Here is a 16,731-nt window from a genome sequence, read left to right as displayed (position 1 = left end):
GGAACAACCAATCATCAGCCTCCTCTACACTATTACCTTGACAACTGCTTTCATTAATGTCACCCATTGTGTCTCACTTCCTATATTCATCAAAAGAAAGCAGAAACAGGGCTATACTTACACTCAGTAAGAGAAGTTATCACGCAATGTTTTGTTTTAAAGAGTCAATCAAGGGCACAATGCATGTGTAAGGAGACTATAGAGGCATAGTAATCAAAGGGAGTATATTGTATGGATGGCAAAGGCATCTGAAGGGCTCGCCCTGAAATTCAACGGATTCATGTCTGTGATAGCACTGTTTTCAATTTGCATGGTAAAGCGGTATTACTTGTAGTGTCGCATTACCTTCTCTATTCTTGCCATGTGAGGATGACGATAAAAGGAGGAAATAAATGAAAAAGAAAAAAAAATTTAGCGGCTATTGGATTTTGTTACCAACGATTTTATGAACGATTTTCTGTCAGATTATCTGTCAGATTTTTTAAAGTGTAATGAACGATTTTTTTAAATACAAATGATTTTGTAACTTCCCTTAATGAAAATCGTTCAGTTGGTCAGTCGGAATGAACTACAAACTACAAACGGGAACTCGCATGAACGATAATCGTTCATCGTTATAACTGAGAAACTGAACGATTTTTTCAATGATTGAACGATAACGACGTCGTTATAGTTAAATCGTTCAAAAAATCGTTTCGTGTGTATGCACCTTTAGTGATGATACAATGATAGAAAAAGAAAGAAAAAAAAAAATCAGCCTTATCGCTGCACATTGATGAATGAGCCCATAGTTGTGATTTGTATTGCAAGAAGCTTTACATAAGCTTCTTATGAGGGTTATTAGGATGTTTTATCTCATCAGACTACTGTATGCTGTCACTGTAAAGGAGGGGGTGATATGTTTTTGTTTCATTATATGAGAGAAAGTGTTAATTAAAAATGTAACCTAAAATGAAACGTTCATTTTGGAAATTAACCCTAGATAAAATGAAATCATAATCCCCTGACATTCAAATGTTTAGCAATGAAAGCAGCAGATGCGACAATCCTATTTGTTGATGAGATATAAACAGAAAGAAGTTAAAACTTAAGATAAAGGGCCTGATTCTGAGTCCCATGATGCTTCAACAGCTTTAGCGTATCTTGGCGTAGTCGTACCTGTGACTATAAGATAAAGCATGTATCAGTCCTTTGCTGGTGTACAAGTGTGCTCCTCAATATGTAAGGACTGAGACGCCTACTTTGAGCATTTTTAGACATTGTATTACTGCTCGGTGTGTCTTTAGACAAAGCCCTATGCTAGGTTCAGATTCTCCGTCTGAATATGGCCCCAATGTTAGCGATTAAGCTCCTCATCCACTTCAGCGACACTCCCATAACACAACCATGAGACGTTTCGCCTCCATGCGTCTGAATACATTTCCGATAATATGCGTCTCGCAACTGCACTTCTATGCGCACACAACGCGGGATGTATGCGCCGTATGAGCTTTTAGTGATTTTCACACAGTCAGTAGCAATATTAAATAATTTAAAAAATCACTCAACTTCGTGTGACTCAGAATCAGGCCCAATACTTGCTATGTGCAGATTCTAATACATACGGTTTCATTATATATTGAACAGTCCTGACGTCTCTCACCTGGGAAAAGAAGTCATCCATGAAGGCAGCATTATCAATGGAGATATCAACATCGTCTGTGTCATCGGTGTCTTGAGTCTAATAAAGCACAGAAAAACTGCACTGTAACAAGCATCACTAGGTAAACATACACAGGTAACGTGGCACACAGAAAGATGGGAAAGTACAATACGGATATGGACCAAAAGTTTTTCCATATACTCTATAACAGTTAGTGTGCAAATAATGGGGCCCAGGACACTGAAGTCCCCACCAATCAGATTGATGCAGACGCCAGTTAAAAAGGGAAAAAGAAAAAAAAAATATCTACGGGAAAGGATCAAATATGGTTATTATGACAAAGTAGAATTTATACCAATGGCAGAAAAAAATGCTCTACATTTCGACACCCTAAGCAAATTCCCTGTATACCCCTCCCTAGATATTTTCCTCATTACAAAGGGCCATAAAACATCCAGCAAGAGCACATTATAAAAGATGACACGAGACGTTATTTATATGTGACCTGCAGAGGTACAGAGAGTGTGACTCACGATACACTATGTCATTATTTACAGTGCTGCCTGCTTATGTCACCTATTATTATGTCAACCTCTGCTGCTGCTTTTGTCCCATTGCCGATCTATTTATAACTTTGTTGTACTCTCCGAGCATATAAATCCCTCTCATTCTTGAGACATATTTCCGTCTCACTGGCTGTCACAGTCAGTCACTGTGTGATTCATGGCCGCCAGCTCCTGACCAGGCCACAAATCTCCTCCTCTTCCTGACAGGTTCTGACGGTCTCTGAGGTTTTGAGTCTCTGCTTTGGGGCAGATGGTCAGTGGATAATCCTCATAATACCTAGAACACGTTATTAAGGTTTTTACTGTTTGGTGGGGGAAGGGGTAGAGGACCAGCACACAGTACGCAGACAGACAACACGATAACTGGAAATTACCGGGCCCAGAGCAACACTTTTAAGGGTCCACAATCTAAAAAATCAGGTTCTTAAATCATACTCTGTCCGTGATTTGCCACAGAGCGTTTTATATTCATTATAACAGGTACATGGGCTGCAATGGTAATATTGTATAATACATCACACACTTACAGCTGCATGATGAGTACACACATTTCACACTACACTGCAAGCAGATTACAGCATTAGATCCCCAACATTACATGGCAGCTAGATATTATCATGATTATATCCCATATACAGAATCATAACATAAAACATACAAAGTAAGTGCTGCTAAACCATACAAGCGAAGTTGCACTGTGTAGTTGCATAAAGAAAAAGAACAGATATTGAAAAAGGCACTAATCATACAGAGCGACGGCAATATGTGACTTCATATAAATATATACAGACTAAGGGGCTAATTCAGTGATGGATGCAATACCGATGTTTATGCAGTTGAGCGATTATCGGTGGTCTGCGCATGAGTCACCCTGTGCATGCATGGCTATTGTGTACCCTTGTCACTGGCAGCGAGGATTTGGCCGCAGTGTTATAGACAGTCAGGAACAGTGCTTAAAGTGGTCCTAGAGAAGTGGTCGAACACACTGCCCTTCCCCCCTCTGTGCTTTCTTACAATAAAGGAAGACCAAAAAAGGGGTGTTGGCTCAACCGAAAGGGGCGTGGTCATAAAAAGAAAGGAAGTGGTCACACAATAGTATTTCCAATTCAAATTACAAAGTAGCACTCTTGATTCACCTTACTTATTCATGTATGGCACACAGCAGTGCCCCTTTTACACAATGCCCTCATTTGTGCGACTTATACACAATTCCCACAGTAGTATTGCCCCTAATACAATGCCCACAGCAGTGGTGCCCCTAATGCAGTGCCCCCAGTAGTGGTAGTGCCCCTTATGCAGTGCCCACAGTGGTAGTGCCCCTTATGCATAGCCCACAGTAGTGGTAGTGCCCCTTATGCAGTGCCCCTCAGCTGTGGTGTCCCTTATGGAGTGCCCAGAGTGGTAGTGCCCCTTATGCAGAGCCCACAGTAGTGGTAATGCCCCTTATGCAGTGCCTCCAGAGTGGTAGTGCCCCTTATGCAGTGTCCACAGTGGTAGTGCCCCTCATGCAGAGCCCACAGTAGTGGTAGTGCCCCTCATGCAGTGCCCACAGTGGTAGTGCCCCTTATGCAGAGCCCACAGTAGTGGTAGTGCCCTTTATGCAGTGCCCTCAGCTGTGGTGTCCCTTATGGAGTGCCCAGAGTGGTAGTGCCCCTTATGCAGAGCCCACAGTAGTGGTAATGCCCCTTATGCAGTGCCCCCAGTAGTGGTAGTGCCCCTTATGCAGTGCCCACAGTGGTAGTGCCCCTCATGCAGAGCCCACAGTAGTGGTAGTGCCCCTTATGCAGTGCCCACAGTGGTAGTGCCCCTTATGCAGAGCCCACAGTGGTAGTGCCCCTTATGCAGAGCCCACAGTAGTGGTAGTGCCCCTTATGCAGTGCCCTCAGCAGTGGTGTCCCTTATGGAGTGCCCAGAGTGGTAGTGCCCCTTATGCAGATCCCACAGTAGTGATAATGCCCCTTATGCAGTGCCCCCAGTAGTGGTAGTACCCCTTATGCAGTGCCCACAGTGGTAGTGCCCCTCATGCAGAGCCCACAGTAGTGGTAGTGCCCCTTATGCAGAGCCCCCCTTATGCAGTGCCCCAGGAGTGGTGCCACTTATGTAGTGCCCCCTATGCAATGCCCTCATTAGTAATCCTCCTGTAATAGTGCCCCTAGTAGTAATGCACCCTGTATTAGTGCCCCCAATAATAGTGCCCCCGAGTAATGCCCCCAGTAGTAGTGCCACCTGAGTAATGTCCCCAGTAGTAGTGCCCCCAGAATAGTGCCCCCTGAGTAATGCCCCTAGTTTTAATGCCCCCCGAGTAATGCCCCCAGTAGTAGTGACCCGAGTCATGCCCCCTGAGTAATGCTCCCAGTAGTAGTGCCCTCTGAGTAATGCCCCCAGTAGTAGTGACCCGAGTCATGCCCCCAGTAGTAGTGCCCCCTGAGTAATGCTCCCAGTAGTAGTGCCCCCTGAGTAATGCTCCCAGTAGTAGTGCCCCCTGAGTAATGCCCCCCGAGTAATTCCCTCAGTTTTACTGCCCCCCCAAGTAATGCCCCCAATAGTAATGCCCCCAGTAGAAGTGCCCCCAAGTAATGCCCCCAGTAGTAGTGCCCCTGAGTAGTAATGCCCTCTATAGTGAAGCTAGTTTACACAAAAAAACAACAACTAATACTTACCTTAAGCCCCGCTCCCGCTGCCGTCTAGTCCGCCTGGCTGCCGCTGCTCGTCTATGAACTATGGAGAGACGTCATAATGTCTCTCCCATAGTGCACTGCAGGAGCCAGAAGTCGGAGCTCAGGAGTGAGCTCCAGCCTCTGGCTCCGCTGCGGTCCGCCTGGCTGCTCCGCTGAACTATGGGAGAGACGTCATGACGTCTCTCCCATAGTGCTCATGGGGGGAGCTGAAAGCCGGAGCTCAGGAGTGAGCTCCAGCCTCCGGCTGCTGGCGCTGCGGGGAAGGAGCCGGGCGCCCGCTGGTAACAAAATCTCAGCGGGCGCCCGGCAAATGGAGCCTCCCTGTGGCTCCGGGGTTAGGTGGGCCAATGGAGGCGGAACTGGTTCCGTCTCCAAATAAAAGTGACGGAATGCAGTTCCGCCCCATTCCGGCCCACTTTAACCCCTGGTCAGGAACCGTTTGTGAGAGGTAATGGGGGAGTGATGGCCCAACTGCAGGCGTCTCACGGCCATTTTGGGCGTGGGTCTCAGACTGCTGTTCCTGTATACAGAAAATATGGCTCTGTCGTCTCAGTTCCCGCATCCATTCTGCGTGACCATAGGATATACTTGCCAACTCTCCCTGATTGTCAGGGAAACTCCATGAAATAGTAACAATCTCCCTGACTCCCAGAAGAGCCTAGCAATCTCCCTGATTGCACCTTACCCCCATTATGAAACCATTACATAAAAGAAAAAACATAGATCTATACAGTACATTAAAATGGGATGATTAGTATAATTTCCCTGCATTGGTTATAAGGCACAATTATCCCTATGGCTACATGCATTTTCTGAAAAGTATCAGCGTGTTTTCATCAACAAGTAGATCTTACTACCTGCGTTGGGGCTCATTTACATTTGGATACAAATCAATTTTATGACACACCTCTCAGATATAGCAGTACACGCACACTTTACCAACGTGCTCATAGGCAGAGCCGTAACTAGATGGCACCCTGTAGAGACAGCTTAGTTAGCCTGTATTCTCACCGCATATATGGAAGTCCGGTGTTCGTGAGAGCAGGCAGCTCCAGAAATGACAGGCACATAGGCAAGACAATGCTCCCACAGCGGGGTAGAGAAAACAGCAATGCGGCTGTGTAGTAAGCGTTACTCCGTGCGGCTGGTTCAGTGCCAAAGAGTGTTCCTGCTGAGATCAAGCAAAGGCAGCAGTGGCTGACGTGTTTCCCTGTGGCTCCGCCCACGGCTTTGTCAGAGGCATATCATGTTAAAGCTACATATGTTTTCATTCTGTCATTTTGAGTGATTAAATTAACTGCATTTTTACTAGACAATTAGCAAATTTGTATTATTATTTTAACTGTGGTTCAGCACTGTGGTCTATCTTTTCTATGCCATAGGATTACTCAGAAGGCCGATGATCAACCAGTGGTTGCATCCCTATACTCAAGGCGCGGATCTGCGATGCCGCTGGTGGGCGTCTCGATACAAATCTAGGCAATTGTGACATTTTAGCACCATACAAATTTGCGGCGGTGGCATTTAGCATACATCTCTGAATCAGGCCCTAAAAACAAGCACTGAGAATTCCATGCAGCACACAGAACAAACATTGGTACTGTGCAATCCTCTATGATGACAGAATACAACATTCTGAATGTAGCAACAACCATTCAGGTAGTACTGTGGTTTAGAAAAAAAAAAATACACAAAACCATTAAACTGACACTGGCAACTAATGCATTTAGGGAAGGGCTGGACAACCTGTGGCTCTCTGGGTTTTGTGAAACTACAAGTCCCAGCATACCTTCCCAGCTTGCAGAGCATGCTGGGCCTTGTAGTTTCACAAATTCTGGACAGCCACAGGTTGCCCAGGCCTGATGTAAGCACTAGTAAAGTAGCTCTAGCTCAGTGGTCACCAGGGGCGCCGAGAGGGGGGGAGCAGGTACAAACTACATGGGCCTGGGTTTGCTGGAAGGGCCTGACGGGGGCCCAGGCCCGACACCGCCCCCCCTCCCTTCTACATCACAGCAGCCCAGCACACGCTGCTGCTTACAGCGCCCCTCTCCCAGCGAGCAGCCTTGCTACATTTTTTTTTTTACTGTGTTTTTTTTCTCCAAGGGGGCGTGGCCACGCCTCCCGCGATTAGGCCACACCCCCTGTCACCCGGGCACGGCGCAGCTATTGGCGTCCCTGGTGGTCACCAACCTTAATTGAGATGTGAGCTACTTGAGAAAATGGAACCTCCTGAAGAGCTACTAAAATTGTATAAAAAAAAATCTGGCTAATAACCGAACAAGTGAGGGTCATTTAATGAAAATTAAATTAAAAAAAAAAAGGTTTCATAGAAAACAACAATGCATTTAATTACTGCAGTGATATTGTTGCAATTTATAAATAAAGTTTAAGAACAGGCACATTTCATTGTTCATTACCAGCTCGAAGGAGGCACGTGCATTAGAGGAGTAAAGATATAGGCTGCTGTAAGATTTTACACTAGGCAGGAGTCACTCGCTCCCTGTGGCATAGACGCCGTGGTTGGAGCCACGAGGAAGCACATCATGTGATTGTTGTAGAGGTTGCGGCAATGACCTGGTGCTTCCCTGTGGCACCACAAATGGCGTCAACGCCAAGGGGGGGGACGTGCGTCAGAGGTCACTTCTTCCTGGTTGACTCGGCAGTACTGCAGCTAGGTTTTATGACCATAAATCCTAGGGTAGTTCCACCAACACTTAGGGCTCTATTTATTAACATTATTTTTACTAAAATAAAGTGAAAAGGGGTGTTTTCACACCCTTTCACATTATTTTAGTATCACCTAAATTTACTAAAGGGCATTGGAGTAGAATTCGTAAAATTCTACTCCAAGCCCTAATTATCACATATTTTTAGTAATCAGATAGCATTTCCCATAACTGTAATGGGAAATGCGATCTGTCTGGTAGTTACTAAAACTAAATTGTGAAAAAATACCGGGGGAAGCCCTGTGATAATAACGCCACCTGGAGGTGGCGTTATCCAGGGTCACCCCCGGTTACCGAATTCCTGCTCTGCTCTAACAGGCAGAGCAGAGCCCGGAGTCGGCCCCAGTGATCAGCTGTGTGATCAAAACAGACCACGCTGATCACTGCTTAATAAAAAAAAAAAGAATTGTTAAAAAAGAAAAAAAAAAAACTTAAGTCCAGGGACCGGAGATCGGGGCTCTGGTGATGTCCTCCCTCTGGTCAGCTGGTCTCCCATCCTGCACTGTTACCCGGTCATCAGCTGACCGGGTCACAGTGCAGGATGGGAGACCAGCTGACCGGAGCCACGGAGGACATTACCGGAGCGCCGATCACCAGAGGTAATTCAAATTAAGGGGGGGTCATTGCGGAGGGATAGAGTAGCGCCGGCCGGTTGGCACATGCGTGGACACCTGGTCACTGTTTTGTTTTTTTTATTTAAATACAGTGATAAGGCTGTGAAGGGGATTCGCAGGGACAGATCTTTGCAAGGGATTTTTAGTAAATCCCTGTGATATTGGAATATCACACTACAATCTGCATTCTAAATGCGGACTGTAGTAAATAGGTCCCTTAGAGATTTTGTCTCAGATTTATCAACGAGTGATATTCTTGTTATCACTCGTTAGTAATCTTAAACGGTGCTCCAACCAATCAGCTCCTAGCTGTCATTTGTTTGAAAATGACAGGAGCTGATTGGTTGGAGTACCAGAATTTCACATGTTGATAAATCTGGGCTTTAGGTTTTGGTGGATATAAGGTAAAATACAGTACAGAGCATGAAGGGATCCAAGCACAGTAATTTAAGTTATGTATTTTTTCTCCTCTCACATAACTCCACGCACAACTTTTGTTTTATTTAGTTGTTGGTGGAATTGAGATTTAAGGCAGGACAGATCTTACCAAACTTGCTTCCAGGACAAAGCTGAATAATGTAGCATACAAAAGGATTTCAAAGTGGGATGGCAATATAATACAGTGGGAGTGGTAATGCAAACGTTAGTGGCAGCTCGGAATGCAAAATGTTTCCAGGCTAAACTGTGAGCCACTAATTTGGTTTCCATTCTCATCAGGGGGCCAGTGCATAGAAAGTAATAACCAGCATTTAAAAAATAAATACATTTAAAGCCTCAGCTATTCATCTAATCATATATCCCAGAATATGCCATAACCCAACCCAAGAGTGGAGAGGTTGCTCATAGCAACCAATCAACTTCTACCTATCATTTTATAGAATGTACTTCACAAATGCGACCTAGAAGTTGATTGGTTGCTATGGGCAACTTCTCCACTGTTTACTGTTTACAGGGCTTAATATATTTTCCCAGTGCCTCTTCTGCTCATTGTCCCAGACTCATCCCTGTTCTCCCATAATCTTCATATTCCCCCACTTTGTACCAGTCAGTGCCTACCGGCAAAGTTATTGTACAAAGACTATTTTTTGAGCTTTAATCTATGACATGGCATCATATAGTGCACACCACATTTCTATAGCTTGTGCCCACCCCATTATACAAGCATAGGCCCAAACTGTTATACCAGTCTGTGGCATATCTTATTACCACAGCTGGTGTTCCAATCACATAATGCCATCTTATACCCATCAAATTACACCCATTTGTCTCCCAAACATCTTATTGCGTATTGCAGAGAGGGGATGATATTGCCCATAAAAAGAAACCGTGAAATGAAGATGCCAAAATATTTATTTTATAAAGGATGATGGGGGGACCATGAAAGTGTGTGTGTGGGGGAAGGGGGGAATATCTCTCTAAAGACACACGTCATCAGCAAAGATAAAGGCCAAGGGACCTCACAGATAGCAAAATGTGGGCTTAAATCAGCCGGGAATAGATACCATGGTGGAGAGTCCAGGGGTCCCAAAATCATGATAGTGAAGTGTCCTGAAGTATGCTGGTCATAAGTTCCATTTCATAATTATACTAAATTATGGTCTGAAGAGCAGTCAGGGACGGAGAGAACTGGGATTTCAATGCACCCTCCAGGAGACAGGTGGCAGCACTCAGGACATGACAAACAAAAGTATTGACTTGAGGGTATCCAGGAGGGGAAGTGGTAATAGGAAATACAACACAAGTTAGAGAAACAATAAGAGCATTTCTCTCAGACCAGAACCTCTGCAAGACCGGACCATTCCACCATATACGGAGAAAAGTGCCTGTCCCCTGGCAATTTCTCCAACAGGCCGAAGAATAGGAGGAATACATTTTGTACAACCTGGCCTGGAAACCAGATACCAGCGAAATTAAGAAATGTATAAGCATTCTCTTTGTAACAGACACATGTGGAATATTTGAAAGCTCTCGACCAAATATCCGCGTCCAGTTCCTCTCCTATATCAACCTCCCAATTCCTCTTGTGGGTAGGATTTATAGGTATGCGTCTATGATGCCGGCGGTCGCTATGCAGTCCGCCGGCATCTCCACTACAGAATCCCGGCGAGGGTTACTTAACCTACGCCGGGAGACCGGCGCCCGGCATTCCGATCGAAGGGATGGCGCGCGCGGACAGCCGCGGGAGGAGAGTTAGGTTTAGGGTTCCGGGGTAGGGACTTAGGGTTAGGCACCCCCCCCCGGAGGTTAGGTTTAGGCTAGGGGGAGGGAGGGTTAGGGTTAGGCACCCCCGGGGGGAACTTAGGGTTAATACTTGCCTTTCGCATGATCGGGATTTCCTTCCACGTCGGCCTGGCGCTGCCGGGATTTGAACCGCCGGCCATGCGGCTGGCGGTGTAACATATGTGTTCCGATTTATGGAAGCAGGTTTAAGGAAATAAGAGTGATAACAAGGAAGCGATTATGACCCTGGAGGGTAAGAGGTCTTTCAGAGAATCTAGGCCCTCATTCAGAGGCGGTCGGAGGATGCAAGCGGTCGCTCAGAAACTGGGCGGCCGCTTGCATCCTGACCGGCCGCCTCTGTTTCGGTCGTTAGGCTGTGGGTTTACACCCACAGCTCTAACGACCGCTAGGGTGATGGTCGCGATGGTCATAGACCATCACGACCATCGGGGCTTACGACGAGACCCTAGGGTAGGGTCTCACTTGTCGTAAGCCCCGGAGAGCTTCTGGCTCTGACAGAGCCGGAAGCTCTCCACTGACATCACTAGTGATGTCAGTGGGGCCTCCCCCAAACGGCAGGCGTTCCCATGGGAACGCCTCCATTTGGGCTGCCACCCCCCCGGCCCGCCTTCCAAACGGGTCGAGCTGTCAATCAACATCGACAGCTCACCCCCTTTGGAAAGAGCCCCGCTACGACCGGCGCTGTCGGTCGTAGCGGGTCTCACGCATGCGCACGAAGGAGCCGGCTCCCTCGTGCGCATGCGCACTGGACAAACATCGAGGCGGCCGTGCGGTCGTAGACGTACGGCCGCCTCTGAATGAAGCCCTTGGTCCCAGAGATTTGGATGAAATTTAAATTTTGTAGACATTGATGGAATGTAGAGGTGGGTAAATTGCGATTTTCTTGGTGGGCGGAAAAGGGTGGGAGGGCACCCCTGAGCAATAAGTCATTGATGAATTGAAAATTAGAGTGGGAGCAATGTGTGAAATCAGACAGACGGACAGCGAGAGGGAAGTCAGACTCTTGGGGACATGTATCAAATCTTGGGGAGATATAGTACCAACCAATCAGCTTATGTCACTTTACAGAGTTTAAAAAGTGACAGAAGCTGATTTTTTGGTACTTTATCTCTCTCCAATGTATGATACATCTCCCTGTATGTTGCTAATATCCTGATATACCTGTTCATGTCACATGCATGCTCTATATCAGGGGTGGGGTACCTTTTTTTCTGCCAAGGGCCATTTTGGTATATTTAATTTTTTTTTGCACGCCCCCTTAGTGTGGCATCCTGAGGATGCTCTGGGGAGCTGTAAGGGCAGCAGTGTGACCGTCTGAAGTGTCATAAGGATGCTCTAGGTGTCACTGCTGCGTGGATTCTGCCTGCAGGATGCCATTCTAGGCACCCTGCAAGCCAGATATGACTAGCAGAAAAAAGCTCAGAAGGCCAGACTAAAGGATTCTGGGGGCCTTATACGGCCCCCGTGCCTGAGGTTCCCCATCCCTGCTCTATATGAATGTTGAATACTACACCACCCACGACTGCATGACACAATCAGATCTGCTCATTTTAGAGCTTTCGAGGTAGGAATAATCTGTACATATTTTGAGATTTAAAGGCACTGCTCAATACACACTGCCATATAAGTGTAATATCGTTTTCACATCCCTAGTCACAGGCTTTGTCAGTCACTACTTTAATAGACAATAATGAGTAAATTAGTAGAAATGCCCAATTAAAGAAAATAAACACAGAATGCGTATGATAATCACTATTCATAATAGATATATAGGTATTACAAACTATAATATACACCACAATAGATTGGGAAACGCATAAAAATCATGATTATGTCAACATATTTTCCACTCAGTGTAAAAAAAAGTATGGGAAATCCATGACAAAGCTTTGAATACACATCACACAACATCGGGGGCATAAGTTCATGCCAGGCGCTCAGAGGTAAAATTGATGGTGGTGACAACCCCCCTCCCCTGGTGTGGGGATGGCTTGCTCCAGTCCCCCAGTATCTCTCTAGCCCCCTTCTGTCTCTCCTGCCAGCTACGTCTCTCCAGTCAGCCCCCCACTGCCTCTACAGCCAGCCCTCTTCTGTCTCTACAGCCAGCCCTCTTCTGTCTCTCCTGCCAGCCCAGTCTCTCCAGTCAGCCCCCACTGTCTCTCTTGCCAGCCCTCCTCTTTCTCTCCACCTACTTCTGGCAGAAACGCCAGCCATTTTTGTATAAGCTTCACCCCTTTGGAAGTACCTACTTTGGAAGTACATTGTGTTGTAATAGGTTGAAAATTGTATAGCTCTAATGCAGGCCTGTTTATCAATAGAGACCCAATTATGCCACTTAGACTGTTTTTTTTTTTTCTATACTTTTTATTTTATTTTATAATTTAGTCTAAAAATGTCTCAGGTACAACTAGGAATGAATGACTTACGGTTTTGCAGGGCCAGTTGCACAGATGTGTGCGCAAGTGTGAACCGGCCTGCATAAGCACAGTGGATCAGAGAGTACAGTGATTTAGAGGTCTATTTACTAAGCAGTGTTAGGAGACAGAGTGAAAAGTGATAAGAAAGTGATAAGGTGCCAACCAATCAGCTCCCAACTGTCATTTTTCAAACACAGCCTGTGTGATGACAGTTGGGAGCTGATTGGCTGGCACCTTATCACAGACATCACTTTTCACTCTGTCTCCTAACACTGCTTAGTAAATAGACCCCTTGGTCTTTTAGTTCCACTTAGATATCAGAAAAATAAATAGTTTAAAAACACTACAAAACACACACACAGGGCCTGATTCAGTGATGGTCGCTAAATGCCAGTGCGCCTGCAACGTTTTACGTAGCACGCCTGTAGCTTTATGCTAATGCTGCAGCCACAATTCCTACAGAGATGCCACCAGATACGGCGCTAATCCGCTGCTTTGCGTAAAAATTCCCAGCATCGGCTTAATTGGCCGCACCATTGCATCAGACCTATGGAGTCACAGAATGTCCATCTAAACATGGCTGCTGGAATCAGTGTAACTGTGCTGCCCACAACATGCCCGGTCTGGCTAGCCACACCCTTTACCAACCAGAGATATATACACTGAAAATCCACCTCTCTGCGTCCAAATTCGCCCTGCGTCCCCTGGCGGAAACCAGTTGGGGAAGAGAACACATTAACATCAACTTTAGACTTCTCTACCTGCTAAGTCCAAATAATTAACTAAACTAAACTAAACATTTAGTTAAATGGCAGATTTAAATGAAAGGTTTCTCAGGGAGAACATTTGTCCTGCTTTCAGCTCCAGCTCTGCTCCTGTGTGAATGGCTGATGATAGGTTAAGTAGCCTCAAGGTATGCATACTGGTAGTATATATATTACTCAGCAAGTGAGGAGGCCAAAACAATCAGCCCTGTATGATCCAAGGATTTGGCCAGTCATCCGGTTTCAAAAGGCAGAAATCAATTTGAAGAGGCAGAGGTCACCCAATACCCTGATGATTAGCAGCTTGCAAGTACCGGCGTATATAATTCCCCTTTGTTAGGTTCAGCGTGTCACCTTTATGTGACACAGTTACATGCTGTCTGAGTCACTGTTCTGAGGGAAAGGCCTAATCATGTGACACGGGTAAGAATTTGAAATTAAGCCCAGTTTTCTTCAGTCAGAGAGTTAATTGTATCCAGTTTGGACAGGAAACATTTACGAGACAGCATCAGCGGGGATAGGCGAATCGATTCAGTCAACTGTAAAATTCAACAAAATTTGAAATGGTTGACGTCGGTGAATTAATTAGCAAACCTGTTTAGTTCCTGATTGGCCAAAAAAAATGCAGAATCTATAAACACATCTACCTTCTCTCCTGGAATATCCAGGGCACTCTTACATTTTAGTGAATTCTTCCCGACTCCTGGGACAGGAGGGACCCTCCCAGATTCCCATAGTGAGCCCATAATGGCGCAATGTCATGTCATGTGTACACTGCATTTGCAAAAAGCTTTGTAACCCTTGCTGCTGCATCGCCTGACTGGCTTATCTTTCACATTTTAACACCCACTACAAATGATACATACCAACTGTTCCGATTTTATATAAGTTAATTGCCAAGTACTCCCTACAGTATGTGTGTAGATGTGCAGTTCTCAATATCAATTTAAATAACAATTGACAAATCAAATAACAGTCCATAAAGCAAATAACAGAGCTTTTTTATGTGTTCTGATTCTGAACAGTCACAATCAGTGGCACCTCCTTACCTGGATCGCTGTAATGGTACGTATGTGCACAAACTAGCAAACTAGTAGGGTTCTAGGAACTGCATCAGCTGCAGCCCCAAGAAGCTGGTAAGGGCTGCCGTAATAGCAGGGGAGTGGCTTACCATGGAAAGCGCTCTCTGCTATCACAGTCGGGCAGTCCCCGGTGGAGAAACACCACCCCGGGACTACCTGTTCAGCTGTGATTAGCAGGGAGCACTTTCAGTGGAGAGTAGGGATGGCCATCAGCGGTGCTATTGTTGGCCACCGTTGATGGCACAAAACAATCCATGGTGATCAATCAATAAGCCGTTGCTGGGGGACACAGCGGCAGTAGCGTCACAAGGGGGGTGCGGGCCGCACCCAGTTGCCACCACCCGACAAACAGTGGTCGAACAGGGGCGCCACCCCATAGAAGGCGCACTCCTCCCAACTTCCCGAATTCAGCTAGACAGTCCCGTTTATCAGGCACTGTCCCGCTGTTCCACCCGTGGGCCGAATTGACCCACGGGTGGTCAGGAGGTTGGGCACCCCCACTGCCGCAGCTGTGTGGTGGTGCCAGACCCCAGAGTAGCTGAATTCATTCAGTGCAGGCAGAGGGCTGGGGGAAACCCAGCTAGTGACGGAGTGCTGGGCTTGCCCCCAGCCTGAGGTTACACGGGAGGCGTGCCATGTGAGCATGACCCCAAATAAGATCATTTAGGGGTGTGGGTTATGGTAATTAGACAGCTTCCAGTTTGCGTTCCACAGCGGAATGCAGAGCTCGGAAGCACATCAGCTGGCAACCAGTGTGAGCCGGCCTGGGTCGGCAGGCAATGTGAGCCGGCCCAGCAGAGGGGGGGCATGGGACCAGCCCAGTGGGAAATTACCCGATGTCCTGGTGGCCCAATCCACTCCTGGCAAGACCAGTGAGTGTCACGTGTCACTGCCATGTATTATATATATATATATATATACATACATACATACATACACAGTGGTGGCCAAAATTGCCGACACTTTTTGAAATTTTAATGTTTTTCAAATTCGAATGCTTATAAAAACTGTTACACTTCACGCAGTGCAATGATTCATATATCAAATGAAAGGAAATTTAATGCTGAATTCAACACAATAAACAGAGGTCAAATATTTGCATTACAAGGGAAGTTATGCCATGAAAACAACACTTAGGGTGAAAATCCCTGTGAACTTATGATGTTACTGTCCTATCAGTATTTAGTTGGGTATCTTTTATTTTTCAAGACAGCAGCACAGCGATGTGTCATTGAGCCAACCAGTGTTTGGAGCTCTTCCTTCTTTTTTATGCGGTACCATGAGACAATTATAGCCTCAATTAATTGTCTTTTATTGGATGGACGCCTCAGATGTACCAGTTTTTTTAAACTGAAACACAAATGTTCTATGGGGTTCAGGTCTGGGCTGTTTCCTGGCCATCCCAGCACCTGTATGTCATTCTCTGTGAACCACTGTTTGCATATCCGTGCAGTGTGGCAGGGAGCTGAATCTTGCTGGAAAAAAAATGGGGCATTATCTGGAAAAAGATCCCTGATAGAAGGTAGAAGTTTTGGTTGTAGGATGGTGTCAATGTGCTTTCTGCTGTTCAGTGTGCCATCTATGACATAAAGGCGGCCTACAGCATCTGCTGTCATACATGCCCAGATCATAACACTTGTAGGATTCTTTGTTGTCACTTGAATGCAATCTGGATGTACCTCTTCCCCGATGCGACGTCTCCAATATTTTCTCCCATCATTGCCTAATATCGATATCTTAGTTTTGTCACTCCATATCACTTGTTTCCACTGACCTTCTGTCCATGCAATGTGTTCTTTTGCCCACTGTATTCGTTTCTGCCGCTGCTTTTTATTCAGCAATGGCTTTTTTCGGGGAATCCTACCTTTTAGGCCAACCTCCGTTAGTCTTCTCCGTACCGTTCTTGCACTGACAAAAACACTAGTTGCACTCAGGTCACTGCTAATGGCCGCAGATGACATCCATCTGTCCCTGACGCAAATTTGTTTTATTCTGCTATCA

General features: G+C 46.0%; 2 protein-coding genes across 5 annotated transcripts in view; one reads left to right on the top strand and one right to left on the bottom strand.

The window, feature by feature from the left end:
• The window catches only part of LOC148522909 (alpha/beta hydrolase domain-containing protein 17C-like), a 541,817-nt gene that overhangs the window by 138,553 nt on the left and 386,533 nt on the right, over positions 1-16,731 (top strand). The gene's annotated exons all lie outside the window — the stretch shown is intronic.
• Positions 1-16,731, bottom strand: part of STX3 (syntaxin 3) — a 66,587-nt gene that overhangs the window by 29,877 nt on the left and 19,979 nt on the right. For 3 of the 4 annotated variants that reach the window (XM_088473514.1, XM_088473513.1, XM_088473515.1), the window contains exon 2: positions 1,643-1,720. In XM_088473514.1, the coding sequence (XP_088329640.1) occupies positions 1,643-1,720 (78 nt within the window). Of the gene's footprint in view, positions 1-1,642; positions 1,721-2,218; positions 2,251-16,731 lie in introns of those variants that run through there. The other variant, XM_088473516.1, reaches the window with a different exon arrangement.

Source organism: Taudactylus pleione, unplaced genomic scaffold (assembly GCF_031769625.1).
Source record: "Taudactylus pleione unplaced genomic scaffold, aTauple2 ptg000136l, whole genome shotgun sequence".
Taxonomy (NCBI): domain Eukaryota; kingdom Metazoa; phylum Chordata; class Amphibia; order Anura; family Myobatrachidae; genus Taudactylus; species Taudactylus pleione.
The sequence above is the reverse complement of the archived record's forward strand: the minus strand, read 5'-3'. Positions and strand labels throughout refer to the sequence as shown.